This window comes from Equus caballus, chromosome 4, assembly GCF_041296265.1.
Source record: "Equus caballus isolate H_3958 breed thoroughbred chromosome 4, TB-T2T, whole genome shotgun sequence".
In the NCBI taxonomy this organism is placed as follows: domain Eukaryota; kingdom Metazoa; phylum Chordata; class Mammalia; order Perissodactyla; family Equidae; genus Equus; species Equus caballus.
The window spans coordinates 106,998,000-107,017,561 of NC_091687.1; the positions used below are offsets into that span (position 1 = coordinate 106,998,000).

Sequence of the window (19,562 nt, forward strand, 5' to 3'; positions counted from 1 at the left end):
CGGCTGATCCGCCGCCTCGCCCCCACCCAGGCCCACCCCAGTCTTATCCTCCACTGCTTTTCAAAGGAGTCCAGCCAACACAAATCCACATGTTTGTTTGTCTGCCTGTCTGCCTCTCCCAGTCTCTGCCTATCCCCGTCTCTCAACTTCCGTTTCTTTCTTGTAGTTTCTCTTGGGCTGCCGTCTCAAATCCACCAGGCTTGGACACTGGAGACCTATTGCCCCAGCTCATGACCTTTCTCTAGCCCCAGACGGCTCACAACTACAAACCCCAGCATGCACTGCAACCTGAGATGCCTGAAGAGTGCTGGTGTGTGCCACCTGCATTCTGGGAATTGTAGTTTCTCCATCCCCACACTCTCGCTGGGCCTCCAAGATCTCCCCAGTGGGCAGTCCCTGCCTCAGCCCTGACTGCTGGGTCTGTCTGATGACCTACTACCCCCAGGGAAGCATGCGTCACTGGATGACAGGGTGGGGGTGGAGGCCCTGGATGGCAGCTTCCTGCTCTTTTGTGTCCCCCACTTGAGTCATGGGGGGCGGGGGTTCCAGGAAATAGGGGAGGGAGGGGAAGGGATACCCTAATGCCAGACCCAAGGACAAAGGGTCACTGCATCTTTGCTGGGCCTGTGTCCCCAGGAACCCAAAAGGACTCAAAGGCAGGGGTCCATGCGCACTTAGACGTAGGGACAGTGGAGAAGGAGAGCCTAGAGGTCCCTGTGGTCACTAAGAGTCTGGGAATCCTCCTGCGCTACTGACATGGTGCTTGCCTTCCACCCCTCAGGACAAGGCCCACAAGGGCCAGGTGGAAGGCCTCCCCTCTGGTCTGACCACAGGAGGGGCTTTCTGACTCTCTGTTGTTCCACCCTGCCATTTTTCCGGCACCCCGGCTCCCGCACTGCAGCCCCAGGGCGCCGCCGGACACCTGGGTTCCCACTTATCAGCCCTAGTCCTTGGAGCGGAACCCAGGCGTCCGGCCCCCACCCTCCAGGCTGGTGGCATGGAGCCGAGTCTTTAGAGCCTCCCAGCCGGCCTTGTTCCTGTCCCATTGTGTGTGGGGCAGGGGCGGGGCGAGGGCCAGCACCAGAGAGCCCCCTCCCACTGCCCCCTCCCCTTCCTAAGGAAAAGGCCGGTGCTCTGCTCAGAGCGGCAGAGCTGAAGCGAAGCCGACATGGGCAACTTGAAGAGTGTGGGCCAGGAGCCTGGGCCACCCTGCGGCCTGGGGCTGGGGCTGGGCCTCGGGCTGTGTGGCAAGCAGGGCCCAGCCTCCCCCGCATCTGAGCCCAGCCGGGCACCTGTACCCGCACCCGCACCCGCACCCCTGCCTGCGCCAGACCACAGGTGAGGGCCCTGGGGGCTAGGAGCAGGTGGCAGGAGGGTCACGGCCTAAAGCCGGGGGCTCAGAAGGGCTGGAGCCTGCAGCCCAGCCAGGACGGCCAGGTCATCAATGCAAAAGGGCTGTCACTGTGGACAGAACAGGATAGTCAGGGAGGCTCAGACGAGAGACCAGGATTAGGGCCAGCAGGCAACAGGTGGAAGTCGGGGGTAAAGGTGCCAGCTTACCAAGTTTGAATGGCCAGGGTTGGAATGCTGCTCTCCTGCCAAGAGCTGTTTGACTTTGAGCAAGTTTCTTAACCTCTCTGAGCCTCCATTTATATAAAATAGGGATATAGCAGTACTTACCCCATGGGGTTTTTTTTTTAAAGATTGGCACCTGAGCTAACAACTGTTACCAATCTTCTGGGTTTTTTTCTGCTTTTTCTCCCCAAATCCCCCCAGTACATAGTTGTATATTTTAGTTGTGGGTCCTTCTAGTTGTGGCATGTGGGACGCTGCATCAGCGTGGCCTGATGAGTCTTGCCATGTTCGCGCCCAGGATCCAAACTGGCAAAACCCTGGGCCGCCAAAGCAGAGCACGTGGACTAACCACTCGGCCACAGGGCCGCACCCCCATGGGGTTGTGTTAAGTTTCTGGTTCATGGCAAGACTTCAACAAACAGCAATGATTACTTAACAGAAGAGGAAAGGAGCTGGGAGGGATAGGAACAGGAGAGTGACAAGATGGTGTCTCATGGAAGGGGGAGAGAGTTGGGCCAGGAGGCTCAGGTCCTAGGGTGGGAGGCTGAGAAGACAGAGCAGGTAGGCCCTTTTTCTCTGCTCCAGGCCCCTCCTCCTAGTGGCCGTCAACCCCAAAACTGACCCTGCAGTCCCAGCTCCCAGAAGGGCCTCCCTGGGCAGAGGTTCCCAGAGAGAGGAAGGACGCGCTGGAGGCCAGGTGGGGTGCCAGGATAGCAGGGCGGCTGAGGCTGCAGACAGCTCCTCAGGGAAGGGCTCTGCACTGGCGCACCCGAGACCCGAGGCCCTCCCTTCCTCCCGGCCGCTGGCCTGGCGGCTCTGGAAGGAAGTGATAAGGTCTCTGAGGCTTCCCTTCACACGATGGCCACTGTCAGGAGGGGTGTGAGTGGGGAGGGAAATCAGGGCTGGGGAATCTCTGCTGGGGCTTCCCTCAGCCGGGCACAGGCTCTGTCTCCTCAAGGTGCGGCTCATCACAACTTTGAGGGGTTGGACACCCCATGTCCAGAGGAGGCGAGGTGGGCCCTGCACGGGGATGAGGACCCAGCCTTGCCCAGGGGCTCAGGGGTTCAGCAGCACAGCCCTCAGCACCCCAGGATCTGGCTGAGCTTCCGCAGGCACGCGAGTCAGGCGGACCTGGGCAGAGAAGTGACCAGCTCTACCTTTTCCGCCGCCGCTGGCAAGATTCCTAACTTTTCTGAGCCTCAGGTCCCTCCTGTATGAACGGGGATTTAATTATTGCTTCCCTCCCGAGGTTGTCGTGAAGGCTGACGAGGGAAAATGTAAGAAAGCGTATGGCAGGCAAGCAGTAAATCATTGAGATTTTTAATACTGTCAGAGAGGTCTCAGGGGTACATCCAAAAGGAAACACACTCCTCCCCCCTGACCCTACCCCGGCTCTCAACAGCCCCCCGCTCGCCAGGCCCCCAGAGGGGCCCAAGTTCCCGCGTGTGAAGAACTGGGAGGTGGGGAGCATCACCTACGACACCCTGTGTGCCCAGTCCCAGCAGGTAAGGCCGTGCCTCCCAGCCCCTTGGAGTCAGCACAGCTGAGGCCCACGCCCTCCTGAACTGGCCCTTCATCTCCAAAAAGAGGGCAGACTGGGGAGAAGCAGAGGGACTAAGGGACGTGCAGGGGTCTTTGGTGACTCTCGGCCTCCAGCCCTTGCCCCAAGTCCTGCCCTAACCCAGCCCAACCTCTCCTCTATTTCCAGTCTCAGCCCGGGCCCTGAACCCACACCTCCCAGCCCCTCTCTCCCACTGCCCCCCCTCCTAGCCCCTGCACCCTGACGTGGTTCTGATCTTTGTGCTTCCTGCTCTCTCCACCTCCACCCCCTGCCCCCCTTACCCAGGATGGGCCCTGCACCCCAAGACGCTGCCTCGGCTCCCTGGTGTTTCCACGGAAACTGCAGAGCCGGCCGTCCCAGGGCCCTCCGCCTCCTGAGCAGCTGCTGAGTCAGGCTAGGGACTTCATCAACCAGTACTACAGCTCCATCAAGAGGTGAGACCCCTCTGAGCCCACAGCCCACCCTTGTCCTCTCCCCTGAGTCTTGCTGAGACCACTTCCCCGGGAGCCACTCCCACCCCCCATCTTGACACCATGGGCCTGAGCTCAGCACCACCAGCCTCCCCCAACACTCACACAAAGCCTGGGGTCTCCCCACCCCACACGACTCCTTCTGCTCCCTCCCCTCCCCAGGAGCGGCTCCCAGGCCCACGAGCAGCGTCTTCAGGAGGTGGAGGCCGAGGTGGCAGCCACGGGCACCTACCAGCTTCGGGAGAGTGAGCTGGTATTTGGGGCCAAGCAGGCCTGGCGCAACGCTCCCCGTTGTGTGGGCCGGATCCAGTGGGGGAAACTGCAGGTGTGGCTGGCCAGCAAGCAGCTGGGATAGGAACTGGGGAACACAAAAGTGGGGAGGAGAGGTGCAGGCAGCTCCTAAGCCTTCCCTGGGGGCTCCCAAGCATCAAGGAGATCCCTGCCTGTTCCCTTAGAGACTGGTACCCCTGGGGAGGCCTCAGCCCAGTAGCTAAGTCCTAGTTGGTAAGCCCACAGAAGTGCCTCAGCTGGGCAGAGGGAGAAACACTCGGGGACAGTGAGTTGGTGACGATAGCTGAGCAGTGATCCCTGGGGGGTATTGTCAGAGTAACGGAGCAGCCTTCTGGAAAAGGCCGCTGGCTGCGTCTTCCATGTGGGCCTCGCCTGCCCAGCCCAGACCCCTCACCTCAAACACACTGCTCCCTCCTGGTCGCCCAGTGCCTCGGCCCCACATCCTCCTCCACACGCCTGCCACATGACTCAGAGTGAGCCAGGGTCACTGGAACAGCCTGTGGCCCAGCACTAAGAGAAGCAAGCTGACCCACAGGGGAATTGAATCCGTGCCCTTGGCCTCCTTGGCTATAACTGTCCACCAAAGAATCTGGAATCTGGCCACATGTTCAGTAAATCCCAAAGGACTCTCCAATAAAATAAGACCAATCCTCTCTGACATGCAAACCCCTCTCAGTTGTTGGGAGTGTCAGGTCAACTCTGAACCCAGCAGAGCTTCCTTATTTGACTTCACTCACCATCCCTCCCTTGGCCCCAGGCCAGCCACTGCCACCCCCTGCCTGGTCTCTAACACGAGTCTTCTCCCCCCTCAGGCGGGAAAGAGACCTCCCAGCCTCCTGCTGGAGCCTCCACTCAGCCAGTCAAGATGGCTCCTCTTAGCATCGAATGTCAGGATGGGCAGAGTCCCTGGAGGACACCTAGTGTAGCCAGCCCCCCTCCCATCATCAGTGTGCTCAAGGAGAGTCTGATGACTGGCTAGGGCCACCTGCCCTTGCTTGAGCACCGTGGGTAATGCAGAACTCACCACCCACACCCCTAAGTTTTCTCCCCAGCAGCTGATGCCCTTCCCCAGTCATCACTTTGGCAGTCACCGGGTCCCTCCTCTGGACCAGGTACCAAGTTAGCTGCTGTAGGAGTCAGGGGAGGCCTCTAGCAAGGAGATGAGGAGCAGACCAGGCTGTGCCGAGTGTGTAGGGTACAGGGCAGGAAGGGGTCCGTGAGGATGCAAATGGTCAGGGAGGCTCCCAGGGGGAGAAGGAACCATGGCTCACAGCTAGTGGCACCTCCAGCCTTCGAAGGCCACAGACAAAGCCATTCCTCCCTTCCCTGCCTTCTTACCTTCTCCTGGGGCTGGTCTCAAGACTCCCATTCCCCTCCTGTCCCCCTGTCTTGGCTGGCTCAGGTCTTTGATGCGCGGGATTGCAGCTCTGCGCAGGAGATGTTCACCTGCATATGCAACCACATCAAGTACGCCACCAACCGGGGCAACCTTCGGTGAGTGCACCTGCACAGCGCCAGACTCACCCTCCTGCAGGTAGTGGTGAGTTGGGGCTCTGACCAGCTCTTGTCCCCATGTCAGCTCTGCCATCACAGTGTTCCCCCAGCGCACCCCGGGCCGCGGAGACTTCAGAATCTGGAACAGCCAACTGGTGCGCTATGCAGGCTACAGACAGCAGGACGGCTCTGTGCGGGGGGACCCAGCCAACGTGGAGATCACCGAGGTGGGCATAGAGAGGTAGAGAAAGGAAAAGCCAGCCAATGAGGGCTCTGGGATGAGGCACGGGGGTCCAGTCAAAGAGCGGTCGGTAAGGGAGGAAGAGGACACCCTCACTGAGATGAAGGATGGGAGATACCAAAGAAGGAGGCCCGTAGGTGGGTGTGGAGATCCAGTCAATGAGGGATCCCTGAGATGAAGGATGGGAGGTGGCTAATGAAGGGGGTCCCTGAGGAGGGCATGAGTTTGGACCCTCAGACCTGCCTCGTGCCCTGCTCCGTGCAGCTCTGCGTCCAGCATGGCTGGACTCCAGGAAATGGCCGCTTTGATGTGCTGCCCCTGCTGCTCCAGGCCCCAGATGAACCCCCGGAACTCTTCACTCTGCCCCCCGAGCTGGTGCTTGAAGTGCCCCTGGAGCACCCCACGTGAGCACGAGAAGGACTGGGTCAGGTGGAGGAGGGGGCTGCCCAGGGGGTGGCCAGGCAGGCAAGGCTCCACAGGGGACCTGATCTCACGCCCCATGCCCCCAGGCTGGAGTGGTTCGCATCCCTGGGCCTGCGCTGGTACGCGCTCCCGGCAGTGTCCAACATGCTGCTGGAAATCGGGGGCCTGGAGTTCCCTGCGGCCCCTTTCAGCGGCTGGTACATGAGCACTGAGATCGGCACGCGGAACCTGTGTGACCCTCACCGCTACAACATCCTGGAGGTGAGGACCAGCAGAGGGGAGGGGCCACAGGGAGCTGCGTGCCCCACCCACTCCTGGGCTGAAGGCTTTGACTGGCAAAAAGATCCACAGAATGTCAGCAACTAGAGAATCTGAGTGATGTCAGGTGCTCCTAAACTAGAACTTCGGAGAGCTCTGAAACCTCCAAGGCTGGGGCAATGGGGCGTGAGTGCACACGTGTGTGTGAATATAGAGTTATTTTCCTGGGGATAGAATCTATAGCTCTATAGCTTTCATCACCTTCTCAAAACAGACCTTGACCCCAAAAGAATGTGAGTTAAGACATTTTAGAGATGAGAAACTAAGGCCCAGGGCTGAGAAGTGCCCAGTGTCCCTTTCTGCTCTGTGGCGCCTTTGCAGGCAAGAACCTGAATCAGCCCCAAAGAGGCAGTCAGGCTGCCACGTGCCACCCACCCACCCTCACTCCTTCCACTCACGAGTTTGAGACAGAGATCCACTCCCCACCGCCCTGTCCCCACCAATGCCATGCACCCCTGCTCCCAGGATGTGGCCGTCTGCATGGACTTGGATACCAGGACAACCTCGTCCCTGTGGAAAGACAAGGCAGCGGTGGAAATCAACTTGGCTGTGCTGCACAGTTACCAGGTGCGCAGGCCCAACCTGGCCAGGAGGGCAAGAGGCCGGGGCTGGAAGAGAGGGAGGCACTTGGAAAATGGGGCAGGACTTGGAGCCGGCTGGAAGGAATTCCATAGTCCAAGAGACATGCGGCATGCTAGGCCTGCAGTTCTGGGGACACAGCACATACTATTGCGGGTGCTGCAAGATGGGGGCCTGGTATGTGCCAGGAGCCCAGCTGATGATCGCATGCTTAGTAATTCTGGACCCCAGGGCATACTGGGTATTGCAGTTTGTGGGACCCACTGGATTCTGGAAACTCTAATTCCAGAATCGAGGGCATGCTGAGCATCATAGTTTGAGGAAACTAGTGCCTGCTGAGTATTCCTTGGGCTCTCAAGAGTTTAGGATGTTTTGCTGGGGGGGCAGGGCTTAAAGATGCCAGAGACTGGACCTGCTTAACAAGCTGAACTTCGAGCATGACCACGCATGCTGCAGTTAGAGGTCACAGCAGGGTTTGGGGGAACACAGTATATGTCAGAGTCGGGGTGACCAGGGCACAGGGGGCTTGGGGTGACAAGTAGTGGGCTCTGTAGCCTGAGCCTAAGCCCATCCTCTCGCTCCCTCCCTCTCTCACCCTCCCTCTCTCACCCCAGCTGGCCAAAGTGACCATTGTGGACCACCACGCCGCCACAGCCTCCTTCATGAAGCACCTGGAGAATGAGCAGAAGGCGAGGGGGGGCTGCCCTGCCGACTGGGCCTGGATTGTGCCCCCCATCTCGGGCAGCCTCACCCCTGTCTTCCATCAGGAGATGGTCAACTATGTCCTGTCCCCTGCCTTCCGCTACCAGGTGCCCACCCCACTGCCTCTTGCCCACTGGGGCTGGCTCTAACTAGGCGGCCCCCCAGTGTCCTCCGATCTTCTGTTTTCTTTACTCACTTCCCTCTCCACTCCCCCCACCGCTCCCCTGCAGCCAGACCCCTGGAAGGGGAGTGCAGTCAAGGGCACCGGCCTCGCCAGGAAGAAGACCTTTAAGGAAGTGGCCAAGTAGGTGCCCTAAGAGTGCTCCCTTCCCCCACACCTGGGAGAACAGCCCCAGCGGTGGTCTGGGCCAGTGGGAAGGCACACCCACGACCCAGTGCCCCAAGACCTTGCTGTGATGGGGTCCAGACGGTGCGCCTGGGGAGGCCCCGGCTCCGTGCACCTGGGACCCCCTCACCCCACCCTTGCCCACAGTGCTGTGAAGATCTCTGCCTCCCTCATGGGCACCGTGATGGCAAAGAGAGTGAAGGCTACAATCCTGTACGGCTCCGAGACCGGCCGGGCCCAGGGCTACGCACAGCAGCTGGGGAGGCTCTTCCGGAAGGCTTTCGACCCCCGGGTAGGGCTGAGCCCAGAGGAGCAGGGATCTTGAAAGTGGTTGGGGGGGGGGGGCGAGCCCGGGGGGTGAGGTCGGCAGGGTAGAGGGCGCTGCCCGCATCTTCAGACACGCCCTGGAGGATAGAGAGGGGGGTCACAGTCAGGGCCCACGGGGAACCTGGGAACCACAAGGAGTCAGGGACTGCGTCAGGCCTGACTTTGCCCTGCCAGGGAGGGCCAGACTGAGAAGGACCAGGTCAGCAGGGCTGAGTCCAGACAGTGGTCTCTTCCTCGCCCACAGGTCCTGTGCATGGATGAGTATGATGTGGTGTCCCTCGAGCACGAGACACTGGTGTTGGTGGTGACCAGCACATTCGGGAATGGGGATCCCCCAGAGAATGGAGAGGTGAGGCCTGCCAGGAAAGGGGCCACGGGGAATGAGGGGAGACTCAAAACGGAATAGCTGGGCAGGAACCCCCCACCCATAATGGAAAGTGGAGACTCCACGAGAATCCCCAAGGTGGGAGCATGGACCTTCCACTGGGACCCGTGAGCCTGCACAAGCCACGCTCCAGGCCCACCCCGGGGGCTGCCCTGGACGCACACACACCTGCTTAACTGTGTACCCAAGTCGTTTCCATTATCAGTGCCAGTTTTTAATACGTGGCAGGCACTTCTTGGCTGGCCAACGAGGTTGGACTGCTCTCGGGCATTGACAAATGAGAAAAACAGGAACATTCCACTTAATACGCAATTTCAGCTTTTTCTTTTCTTGACAAAAGAAAAGAGCACTCAGATGCCAACAGAGATTGGGCAACTTCACTTTCTGAACAAATCTTTAAAGGAAGAACTAGAGTGGCACCGTTCAATCCTTCGTTGTTAACCATTATCTTTCAAGCTTCTCTGGCACTTCTGCCTTCATTGCTGGGGCCCCTATCTGTTTCGGTTTCTAGGTGACAAATGCCTTCTTAGCACTCAGTACTCCTGAAGTACCCTAAAGTGGAATTCTGTAAGATTTCTCCCCTCCTTGCTGTCCACTTCAGCCCTCATTCTGATCTGCCTTTTAAAGAAAAATAAAATCACTTTTTCTTTAGTATAAAAGTAGTATTTACACCCATGTGACCTGCAACCCTATCAAGATAAGAACATTTCCATCACCTAGAAAGTCCCCTGTCAGTTCCCCAAGGCAATCCCCTTACCAGGCAATCTCCCTACTCAAAGCCACCAGCGTTCGGATTTCTGTCACCTAGGTTAGTTTCGCCTGCTCTAGGACGTCATAGGGAGGAGCATACAGCATTCTGGCTTCTTTTACTCAGCCTGCTTTAGAGGTCCACCTCGCTGTCGAGTGATTCAGTAGTTCGCTCCCTCCCACCACCAAGAGCACTGGTTGTGTGAATACACCAGGCTGTTTCTCCACGCTGCTGTTGACCGACACTTGGGCTGTTTCCAGTGTTTGGCTGTTATGAATAAAGCTGTTACGAACACTCTTGTACTAGGCTTTTGTGGGCTTATGTGCTCATTGCTCTTGGATAAATACCTAGGAGTGGAATTGCTGGTCAGCCGGTAGATGTATAACTTTTTTTCATGAAACTGCCAAACAGCCGAATAGATTGAACTGTGCCTTAGAGTTCTGTGCATTTCAATGTGTGTAAATTTTACCTCCAATTTTTACAAATGGAGCAAACTAGGAAAATGCTCCACAGAAAAGAGGATATGTTCGTTAAAGACAGAAACAAGAATATTTACAGCAGCGTTGTTCACAATGCTCCCACACTGGAAACAATTCAAGGGACTATCAACAGTAGACCGAACAAACACAGTGCACTCTAATCAAATGCGACGCAGCAATGAGGGTGAACAAATTACAGCCACACACAACAGTACACACGAGTCTCAGAACATCGTGTAGAGGGAAAGAAGCCAGACAACCAAGAATCAGACCATAGGGTTCCCTTTGCATCAAGTTCAGAAACAAGCAAAACTAATCCGTGGTGTTCTAATCAGGAAAGTGGTTGGTTACCCTGGGGTCATGAGGGGTGGTGGTGACTGGGAGGGGCACAAAGAGGACTTCCAGGATGCTGGTGATATTACTTGATGGGATGCTCATTACACAGGTAGGTTCAGTTTGTGAAAATCTATAAAGCTGTCCGTTTATGCTATGTGTGCTCTTCTGTATGTATGTTACACTTCTGCAAAATATCCAAAGAGTAAAATTAAGGTAGCGCGTGCTAATCACTTCGAGCCTGCAGACCCGAATGCATCTACAGCCGACAATGAGATGCTCTGGCCTTGCCACATTTTTGTTCTTTCCTGTGTGAAGGTTGTTCCATGTAGCTCTAAGCTGTTTCTGTGGCAGCATGTGAGGCAGCCCAGCCTTCTAGAAGATGTCAGTGCCACTAGTGATCAAGGCAATTCAGGGGGACTGAGAGCTGTTTTCCACCTGTTGAATCGGCTGAAACAGTAAGAACTGGTCACGTCCAGTGTTGATAGGTGTGAGGAAAGAGCACCCCTCTACTCTCATGCCGGAGGATGGCTTGACTACCCCATCAGGCTTTTAAATCCTCTCACTTGACAATTCCACTTCTAAGGACTATCTTACTGACGTATGCAAAAGAGGAAGCAAGCACATATGAGTGTGTGGTAGCATTGTTTGTGGATCCCCCAGATGTCCTCAGTCAGAGGGAAGGCCCTACATGATGGTACGTACAAATGATAGGACGCTACATAGCTATGCAAAAGAACGAGGTCGACCTTGGTGTGCTGACCTGGAAGGACATCCATGACAGGTTATTGATAAAAAGTAGGTAAATATAGTACAGTCTCATTTTTACTTTTTAAAAATACTATAAGTACAGATATGTATGTAAATACAACGAAAAGACTAGAAAGTCAGACACCTGCCCATAGAGCATGCCTTGGGAGCTAAGTAAGACTGGAGGGAAGAGAAGGGTAGATTTTCTCTTCTATTACTTTATATGCTTCTGTAGTGTTTTCAAAAAGCCAACACCTCTTTTGAAATTTTCAAAATAAATTAAAATTAAAAGTTACAAATAATAATACTAAGGCAAAGCTTGGTGCAGTTTTAAACTTCTGTATAATTTAAAATAAAACTAACCATGATACCAACACTCCCCCCTGCCAGAGTTTCGCAGCAGCCCTGATGGAGATGTCGGGCCCTTACAACAGCTCCCCTCGGCCAGAACAGCACAAGTGAGTGGGCATCTGGAGAGCTCTCCCTCTGTGCCTCCAACAAGCAAGAGGACAGGTGGGAGGAGGCCTGGGTCCCCACCACAGCCTCAGGACACCCTCCTTCCTCATGATCTGCCCCCAGGGCACTAAGGGCCAGTCAGTCCTGAGGTCTCCTTCAGAGAGGGGAGGGGAGGCAGAGCAGGACCTGGAGGTCTGGAGACCCCCAAGGATGCGAAGCCAAGCCCAGGGGCAGAGCCTTTCCTGCCCCAGATGCAGAGGCCCTGAAGCTGTCCCCTGGCTGTGTCACAGGGCTGTGCCTGTGACACCCCTGTCTTTGTCCTCTCTTGCCAGGAGTTACAAAATCCGCTTCAACAGCGTCTCCTGTTCAGACCCACTGGTGTCCTCCTGGCGGCGGAAGAGAAAGGAATCCAGTAACACAGACAGTGCAGGGGCACTGGGGACCCTCAGGTCTGGAGACCCTCAGTGAGGGGAGGCGTGCCGGGAGGGCAAGTTGCCTGGGCACACATGGACTGGGACAGGGGTGGGCTCCAGTGACGGCTCCCTGCACCCCAGGTTCTGTGTGTTCGGGCTCGGCTCCCGGGCGTACCCGCACTTCTGCGCCTTTGCTCGTGCGGTGGACACGCGGCTGGAAGAGCTGGGTGGCGAGCGGCTCCTGCAGCTGGGCCAGGGAGACGAGCTGTGCGGCCAGGAGGAGGCCTTCCGTGGCTGGGCCCAAGCCGCCTTCCAGGTGAGCCCCTGGGCCTGTCCCGACATCTGACCCCTGCGACCTCTCACTGACTCACTCCAGTCTGGACACGTCCCCCCGAGACCTGTAATATTGAGGCTGGTGTCCTCACTGCTGCCCTGCTTCTGTGTGGCTCTCTGGTCCCTTCCTGTTCCTTCCAAAATCCACTGTCATTTTGCCACCACACAGCCAGCTCTCTGGCTGTCCTGAGTAATGGACCACATGACCCTAACAACGTGGGAGGTGCCTGGCTGTGGCAGACAGGAGCCTCAGTCAGGCAGAGGCTCAGCCCCCTCAGTGGGAGCACAAAGGGAGGAGGTGCAGGGCAGGGTGCTCTGCCCAGGGAGGGCAGAATGGAGGGAGAAGGAAGGATCAAGAACAGGTTAGACAGAGGCGAGGGCTGAAGCTGAGGCCAGCACAGAAACCACAGGAAGTCAGAGGCCAGACAGGCTTGGGGTGGTGCCTGGACTGGAGGGGAGTGCAAGGAGGGGTGGCTTCTGGGGCTGTGACTTTTGAAGCCTGGGCTTCCTCCGGAGGCAGCTCTGCCCTGTGTGGGGATTATGCCTGGAGCTGAACAGGGCTCCTTCTCCCAGGCCTGATGCTGTTCCAGGGCAACACCGGCCCTGCCAGGGTTCTGAGGTTGGAGCTCAGCAGGTCTGGACTGATGGAAAGGAGGAGGGCATCCTAGGCTGGGGAGGGCCACCTGGCCCAGGTGGAGGGGTTGCTCAGGAGAAGGGGGAATGGAAAACAAGACTAAAGAATCCAGGCCAAGGAAAGTGGCTGGAAGTTACGAGCAGATGAAAGAAGGGAGGACCCAACATGAAGTTTAGGGGTACCTCTCCAAAGGCTCTGGGTCAACTGGAGGAGCCACCAACTAGAAGCAGGAAGACTCAGAGCTAAGCAGGGTGGTAGCAGTGGAGGTAGGAAGGAAGGGAGGGGGCCAAGGAAGGAAGGAAGAGATATAAGCCTTTACACACACAAAAGAAAGATTAACAGGTCTGGTGATGTGGTGGGAGGGGAGGGAGCAGCCAATCATGGATGAGCCCTAGATTTCAAGCTGGGGACTGGCCAAGCAGTGTGCCAGACTTGAGCTAGCAGAAAAAAATAGGATGAGCCTCTCCCAAGGGATCCTGCCCCAGGGGCCTCCTCCAGCCCCCTGTGTGCAGTGCAGGGAAAGACAGACCAGCCAGAGACCCCTCCCACAGCCACCCATATTTGGTGTCCCACTCCAGGAGCACTTAAGGGCTTTACATAAAGTATCTCATTTAATCTTCAGCAGAACCTAATGAGGTGTAAAGATGGGGAAACTGAGGCATGTAAAAAGTAAGTACAGGAGTCAGAATTTGAACGCAGTTCTGAATGTATAGACTATTCACTGAGTGCTACTGTGTGCCAAGCACCGTGCTCCTGGGGACACAAGATTAACACTCACCAGATTACGTAACTAGTGGGTATAACACCAACAAATCACTTGCAAAGGGGGAGCTAGCGCAGCAGCCAAGCCCTGACATGGGCAGAAGAACAAGGTGCCATCAGTGTCTATCGCATTCTCCCTCCGGCCACTGCAGCTGCTGATCTCAGAGACAGGCACCTCCCGCTCCTGGGGCCCTCTGCTCCTGGAGCCCTCAGAATGGAAGGTGGCGACTGGGGACCCAACAAGCCCAGCTCAACCTCCTACACTGGCCCCCTCGAGCTCCTCACTGCTCGAGCCCTCCCTGGTGGCCAGAGGTCCTTGGCCCTCACCACCTTGCCCCTCAGGCCTCCTGTGAGACCTTCTGCGTGGGAGAGGATGCCAAGGCTGCTGCCCGGGACATATTCAGCCCCAAACGGAGCTGGAAGCGCCAGAGGTACCGGCTGAGCACCCAGGCTGAGGGCCTCCAGTTGCTACCAGGTGTGTCCCTGACCTCGCCCTGCCCCTGCTGGCCCTCTAGGCTCCCTAGGGTCCCAGGATGAACTCTCAGCGGGTGAGGGGAGGTCCCTGCCTCAGGCTCGGTCTCGTTTGCTCCCCCGCAGGCCTGATCCATGTGCACCGGCGAAAGATGTTCCAGGCTACAGTCCTTTCAGTGGAAAATCTGCAAAGCAGCAAGTCCACGTGAGGAGGACCACTCCCCCGACCTGTCCTGGCCCCTCCTTCCCAGACCCCCCCATCCTTCTCTCACATCCTGCTTTCCCCTGCTCCACCCTCCGCCCCCCTATAACTGCCCCCTCTCCCTACCCCCAGCCGGGCCACGATCCTGGTGCGCCTGGACACTGGAGGCCAGGAGGGGCTCCAGTACCAGCCAGGGGACCACATAGGCGTCTGCCCACCCAACCGGCCGGGACTCGTGGAGGCACTGCTCAGCCGTGTGGAGGACCCGCCGCCAGCAGGCGAGCCCGTGGCAGTGGAACAGCTGGAGAAGGGCAGCCCTGGTGAGGGGGTGTGATCTGGGGCACCACAGTGACAGCCTGCTCCATCTTCCTGGCCCCAGGATCCCCTTGGGTTCATGACCTGGCAGAGGGCTACCACCTCGGCTCACAGCCAGCACCACTGCGCCTGGAGTGGCTGTGCCACCTCCTGCCAGGCTGGCCTTGTTGCTGGATGGTCCACAGATGAGGCTTCTTTCTCAGAAACCACCCACATCCCACCCCCATAAAGGTGTCCCCTCCCTCTGGGCTCCTCCCAAAGGCTCCCCCTGCAGCCTCGCCGGCTCTGTAGTTGGCATGGGGTCTACCTTCTGCCACACCAGTGCCTGGGGTTAAAAATAAGTTGGGGTGGGGAGGGAGGCAGAGGAGCCCAGACCAACCCAAACCAGTGAGGCGCCTCCAAACACACACACAGGGGCTGCCGAGACAGCCCTGCCACCGCTGTTCAAGGGCTCTGATAAAACACCATGAGGCATGATGAGTCCCCATGTACCTCCCAAGAAGCAATCACCACACCAGACAATGCAATTCTGGCTGACCCCTTCCTCAGAGCTCCCCTGTGCACCACCCCCAGGTGGCCCTCCCCCAAGCTGGGTGCGGGACCCCCGGCTGCCCCCGTGCACGCTGCGCCAGGCTCTCACCTTCTTCCTGGACATCACTTCCCCGCCCAGCCCTCAACTCCTTCGACTGCTCAGCACCTTGGCAGAAGAACCCAGTGAACAGCAGGAGCTTGAGACCCTCAGCCAGGTTGGGGGGCAGCCCAGTGGGGAGCAGGGGCTAGTGGGGCAGAATGAGCTGAGAAGGGGAGCCCACCTGGCTAATGCGTACTGGGGCTTTAAGACCCAGCTCCAGTCACTAATTCATCTCTGAACGCTCGCTCGAGGTCTTAAAGAGCCAGGCACAGAGAAGTGTTGGCCTGAATTGAGGAGGCCGAAATCCCAAGGAGGCTCAGCTGGGAAGGGGTCAAGAAGGGAGGTCAGCAGGCAGGGTTGGGAGGTCCCATTGCACCCTGTCCCCACCAGGACCCCCGGCGCTACGAAGAATGGAAGTGGTTCCGCTGCCCCACGCTGCTGGAGGTGCTGGAGCAGTTTCCTTCGGTGGCACTGCCTGCTGCCCTGCTCCTCACCCAGCTGCCCCTGCTCCAGCCCCGGTACTACTCCGTCAGCTCAGCCCCCAGCACCCACCCAGGAGAGATCCACCTCACAGTTGCCGTGCTGGCATACAGGACCCAGGGTGAGGCTGCGGAGGGCCAGGGCCAGGGCCACACAGTGACCCCAGGATGGGCCCCTCACTGGCTCCCTCTCCTCCCCAATCCCCTAGATGGGCTAGGCCCCCTGCACTATGGAGTCTGCTCCACATGGCTGAGCCAACTCAAGGCCGGAGACCTTGTACCCTGCTTCATCAGGGGGTAAGTGAGCACTGTGGGGGATGGAGGCAGGAGGGGCGTCAAGAAGAGTGTCTGTCCAAGCAGAGGTGGACAAAGTGCCAAATGGATGACCGGGAACAGATGGAGGAATGGGTGGACAGTTACACAGAGTAAGGATGGAAGCTTTGATGAGCAGGAGGGGCCTACCTAACATACCAAGGATGGGGCGTCCAGTTAAACCACTTCGGAACTTTGGCTAAGCTTTGGACCTTTCACTGATTTGGACTTAGGGTCCTGCCCTGAAACTGCAGCTTCTGGAGACAGGACTGAGATTAGACCCTCAGGCCCTATTGCTTTTAGAAGGGGTACTGTGTTCCTCACTATATCCTTGGGGTCAGTGTGATATTAGGCCTGGCACTTGGGAACTGTGCCCTGTTCAAGAACAGGTCCCCACTTAGTCTGGGGAGAACCAGTGAAGTTACCATAGTATCACCTAGGACTCAGAGAAAGCGGAGGGTCTCGTGCTCTGTTCAGAAGTCCTGCCCCACTCAGCAGCCAGGAGCCAAAAGTCTCGAGTGGGACTAAGAAGAGTTCCCAGAGTGGCACCAGCTAGGCCCAGTGCCCCAAATCCATGCAGGAGGCCAAATTACAGATAAACCGCACCAACCTACTGAATACAAACCAAATACCAACATTGAGGCCACGATTCAAAATAAACACACTCAGTGAACCCGTGATGAACCAAAAGGCTGTCCTTCCCTTCCCCGTATTTCAAAATCTCCTAAACTGAGAAGGTCAAAACATTCTTCAAATTGAACTATATTTCCTTTTGACCCAACCACCCAAAACCTCAGGTCCAGGGCATTTCTGCCTGCAAGCAGAGTTCTTTTAATAAACACATCGTGCTTACTATGAGCTAGACACTGTCATGAGCTCTTCACAAGTATTAACTCATCTCCAGTGAATTGGGTTCTCCCCTCTCCACCACGCTGAGGTTGGGACACACAGGGGCTGGGGAAGCCAAGGGAGCCTGACGGAGCGTCTCTCCGCCAGGGCTCCCTCCTTCCGGCTGCCTCCAGACCCCAGCTTGCCCTGCATCCTGGTGGGCCCCGGCACGGGCATCGCCCCCTTCCGGGGATTTTGGCAGGAGCGGCTGCATGACATTGAGAGCAAAGGTGAGGCTGGTGGCAAAGAGAACGACCAGAAGGCAGGAGGGAATCACACAATCTAGGGACAAAGGTGCAGGGCCTGGAAGGCAGGAACCAGGTAGGAAAAAGGGCAAGGAACCAGGGTCACGACAATGAAAAGAAGCTTATTAGACCAAGGGGAGGGGGAGGGCCTAGAGGCAAAGGCAGTGCCCTGTTGGTCTGGCTTCCTGGTGCCAGACACAAAGTAGGTGTTGGATTGGATTAGGGACGAAGGGACAAGAGGAACTGGAAGTCTGGAGAGGATGGGGCTGGAACTCAGAAGACAAGAAATGCCCCAGGTGAACTCTGGACTATGCTGGAGCTCAGCTAGGCATGTCCAAGTCCCAAGGAAGCTACAGGGTGTTCAGGCTGGGCCAGGCCAACTGGTAAATCGAAAGAAGGGGGCTGGGCTGAGAGGAAGGTAGAAAGTGTGGGAGCTGAAGGTGTGGGAGAATAGGGGGTTGGAGCAGGGAAGGGGCTGGATAGAGTCCCAGAACTGCAGTGTTAGACTGCAGAGGGCTTCACTTTCCGAGTCAGAAGCCCCACGTTCTGGAGCAGCAGGGTCATTCCACTGGAGGGAAGTCACCGTCTCCTGTAAGCTTCGGCTTCTTCTGTGTAAATCAGGGTCAGACAAGATTTCTGCGAAAGCATCCTGCACTCTCCTAGAGGCCAAAAAGCCAAAAGTGATTGATTCTGTCCGAAAGGCTGGGCTGTCAGCCAGGGCGAGGGTAGCCAGCGGGAGGGGTCGCTGGGGCTGCGGCCCCGGGAGAGAGGGCTCGCCCAAGCCACAGTACTGCTTGCAGGGCTGCAGCCCGCCCCCATGACCTTGGTGTTCGGCTGCCGATGCTCCCAGCTCGATCACCTCTACCGCGACGAGGTGCAGGATGCCCAGCAGCGCGGGGTATTTGGCCGCGTCCTCACCGCCTTCTCCAGGGAACCGGACAGCCCTAAGGTGCGGGACTCTAAGGGGGCGGGGGTAACCTGAAATTAGGGACAGGGGGAAGGACCGACGTGCGCTCCAGCGGTGAGCGCAGGCCCAGGCCCTCCCCTCTGCTCCCACCCAGCGGCGCTCAGGCACCCGCACCCACTGGGCCCCATCCGCGTGCCCAACGCGCCCTTTGGTCTCACCCACCCTCAACAAGCCCCGCCCCGCCCCTTGCTTGGCTCCGCCTCTCTAGACCCCATCCCCAGCGCACTTACGCTTCATCTGGCCGGCTAGGAATTTTTTCACACCTAAGGCTCGCCCTCCCCCTCGGGCCCGCCCTCTGCTGCCCCCCTCTCCCTCCCCTCCCGGCCCGCGCCCCCAGGGCATGTCCCTAACCCCACCTCCCTTCAGACCTACGTACAGGACATCCTGCGGACCGAGCTGGCTGCCGAGGTGCACCGCGTGCTGTGCCTCGATCGGGGCCACATGTTTGTCTGCGGTGATGTCACCATGGCAACCAGCGTCTTGCAGACGGTGCAACGCATCCTGGCGACAGAGGGCGACATGGAACTGGACGAGGCCGGCGACGTCATCGGCGTGCTGCGGGTGCGAAGGAGCCGGTCCCGGGGCGAGGCGGGGCCATGCCGGGGGCGGGGCCCACTGCGGTACCGATCCCCCTACTGCGGTTCTGACCCGCTGCGCTCTTTCTCCGCAGGATCAGCAACGCTATCACGAGGACATTTTCGGGCTCACGCTGCGCACCCAGGAGGTGACAAGCCGCATACGCACCCAGAGCCTTTCCTTGCACGAGCGGCATCTGCAGGGCACAGTGCCCTGGGCGTTCGACCCGCCCGGCCCAGACACCTCTGGTCGCTGAGAGTCCTCTTGCTTTCTACCCCAGTTCCCGGAGAGGGGCTGTCGGTCCATCCTGACTCTGCTGCTCCCCTGTCGGCCTAACCAGGACCGGCCGCCTCCCCCACTCCCCTCCCGAGGTGCCTTCCCTTGTCTGTCCGGAGCCTGTGGACACTTCACCTTATTCCGGAATGAGCGAATGTCCCTTTCTCTCTCTAGACCCCTTCCCTTACCTGGGTCTGAGTAAATCTGGAAGGCCTCTCCCAGCAGTGGTATTCCAGGGCCCACTGTCACCCCTTTGGTGTTCTTTCGGTGAATTTTTAGATCCCCTTACCTCTCTCAGGAGTATGTTATCTTGACACCTAATTTCTAAATCATTCAAATATTTATTCGTGAAAACTCACCATAAGAGACTGGACCAGATGTTATGAGAACTACTAAGATGCCTAACCCAGCTCCCATTGATTAAAATTAGAGAACGACAAGCTTTGTCTTTTAACTTATGCAGATGCGGGTGTTAGGGGGTGGGGCAGGAGAGGCTGGTAATTCTTTGATGGGGCGCTGCAGTGTACACGTTCCACTGACCCAGCACTCTGGAAACGTGGCTTCCAGCCAATCACAGGCA

At 57.7% G+C, this 19,562-nt stretch overlaps 1 protein-coding gene across 1 annotated transcript; it reads left to right on the plus strand.

Moving 5' to 3' along the window:
* Window positions 1-1,047: 1,047 nt before the first annotated feature.
* NOS3 (nitric oxide synthase 3) lies at window positions 1,048-19,422 on the plus strand. The gene is made up of 26 exons (XM_001504650.7): window positions 1,048-1,338; window positions 2,978-3,080; window positions 3,422-3,570; window positions 3,769-3,931; window positions 5,300-5,391; window positions 5,477-5,618; window positions 5,897-6,036; window positions 6,142-6,316; window positions 6,839-6,940; window positions 7,567-7,761; window positions 7,885-7,958; window positions 8,148-8,292; window positions 8,572-8,676; window positions 11,413-11,480; window positions 11,811-11,927; window positions 12,033-12,207; window positions 13,963-14,095; window positions 14,218-14,296; window positions 14,426-14,613; window positions 15,182-15,354; window positions 15,630-15,840; window positions 15,928-16,015; window positions 17,027-17,148; window positions 17,964-18,112; window positions 18,497-18,691; window positions 18,801-19,422. Exons 1-26 carry the CDS (start codon window positions 1,169-1,171, stop codon window positions 18,960-18,962), a joined length of 3,615 nt encoding a protein of 1,204 aa, XP_001504700.4. The 5' UTR covers window positions 1,048-1,168; the 3' UTR covers window positions 18,963-19,422.
* The last annotated feature ends 140 nt before the right edge of the window (window positions 19,423-19,562 follow it).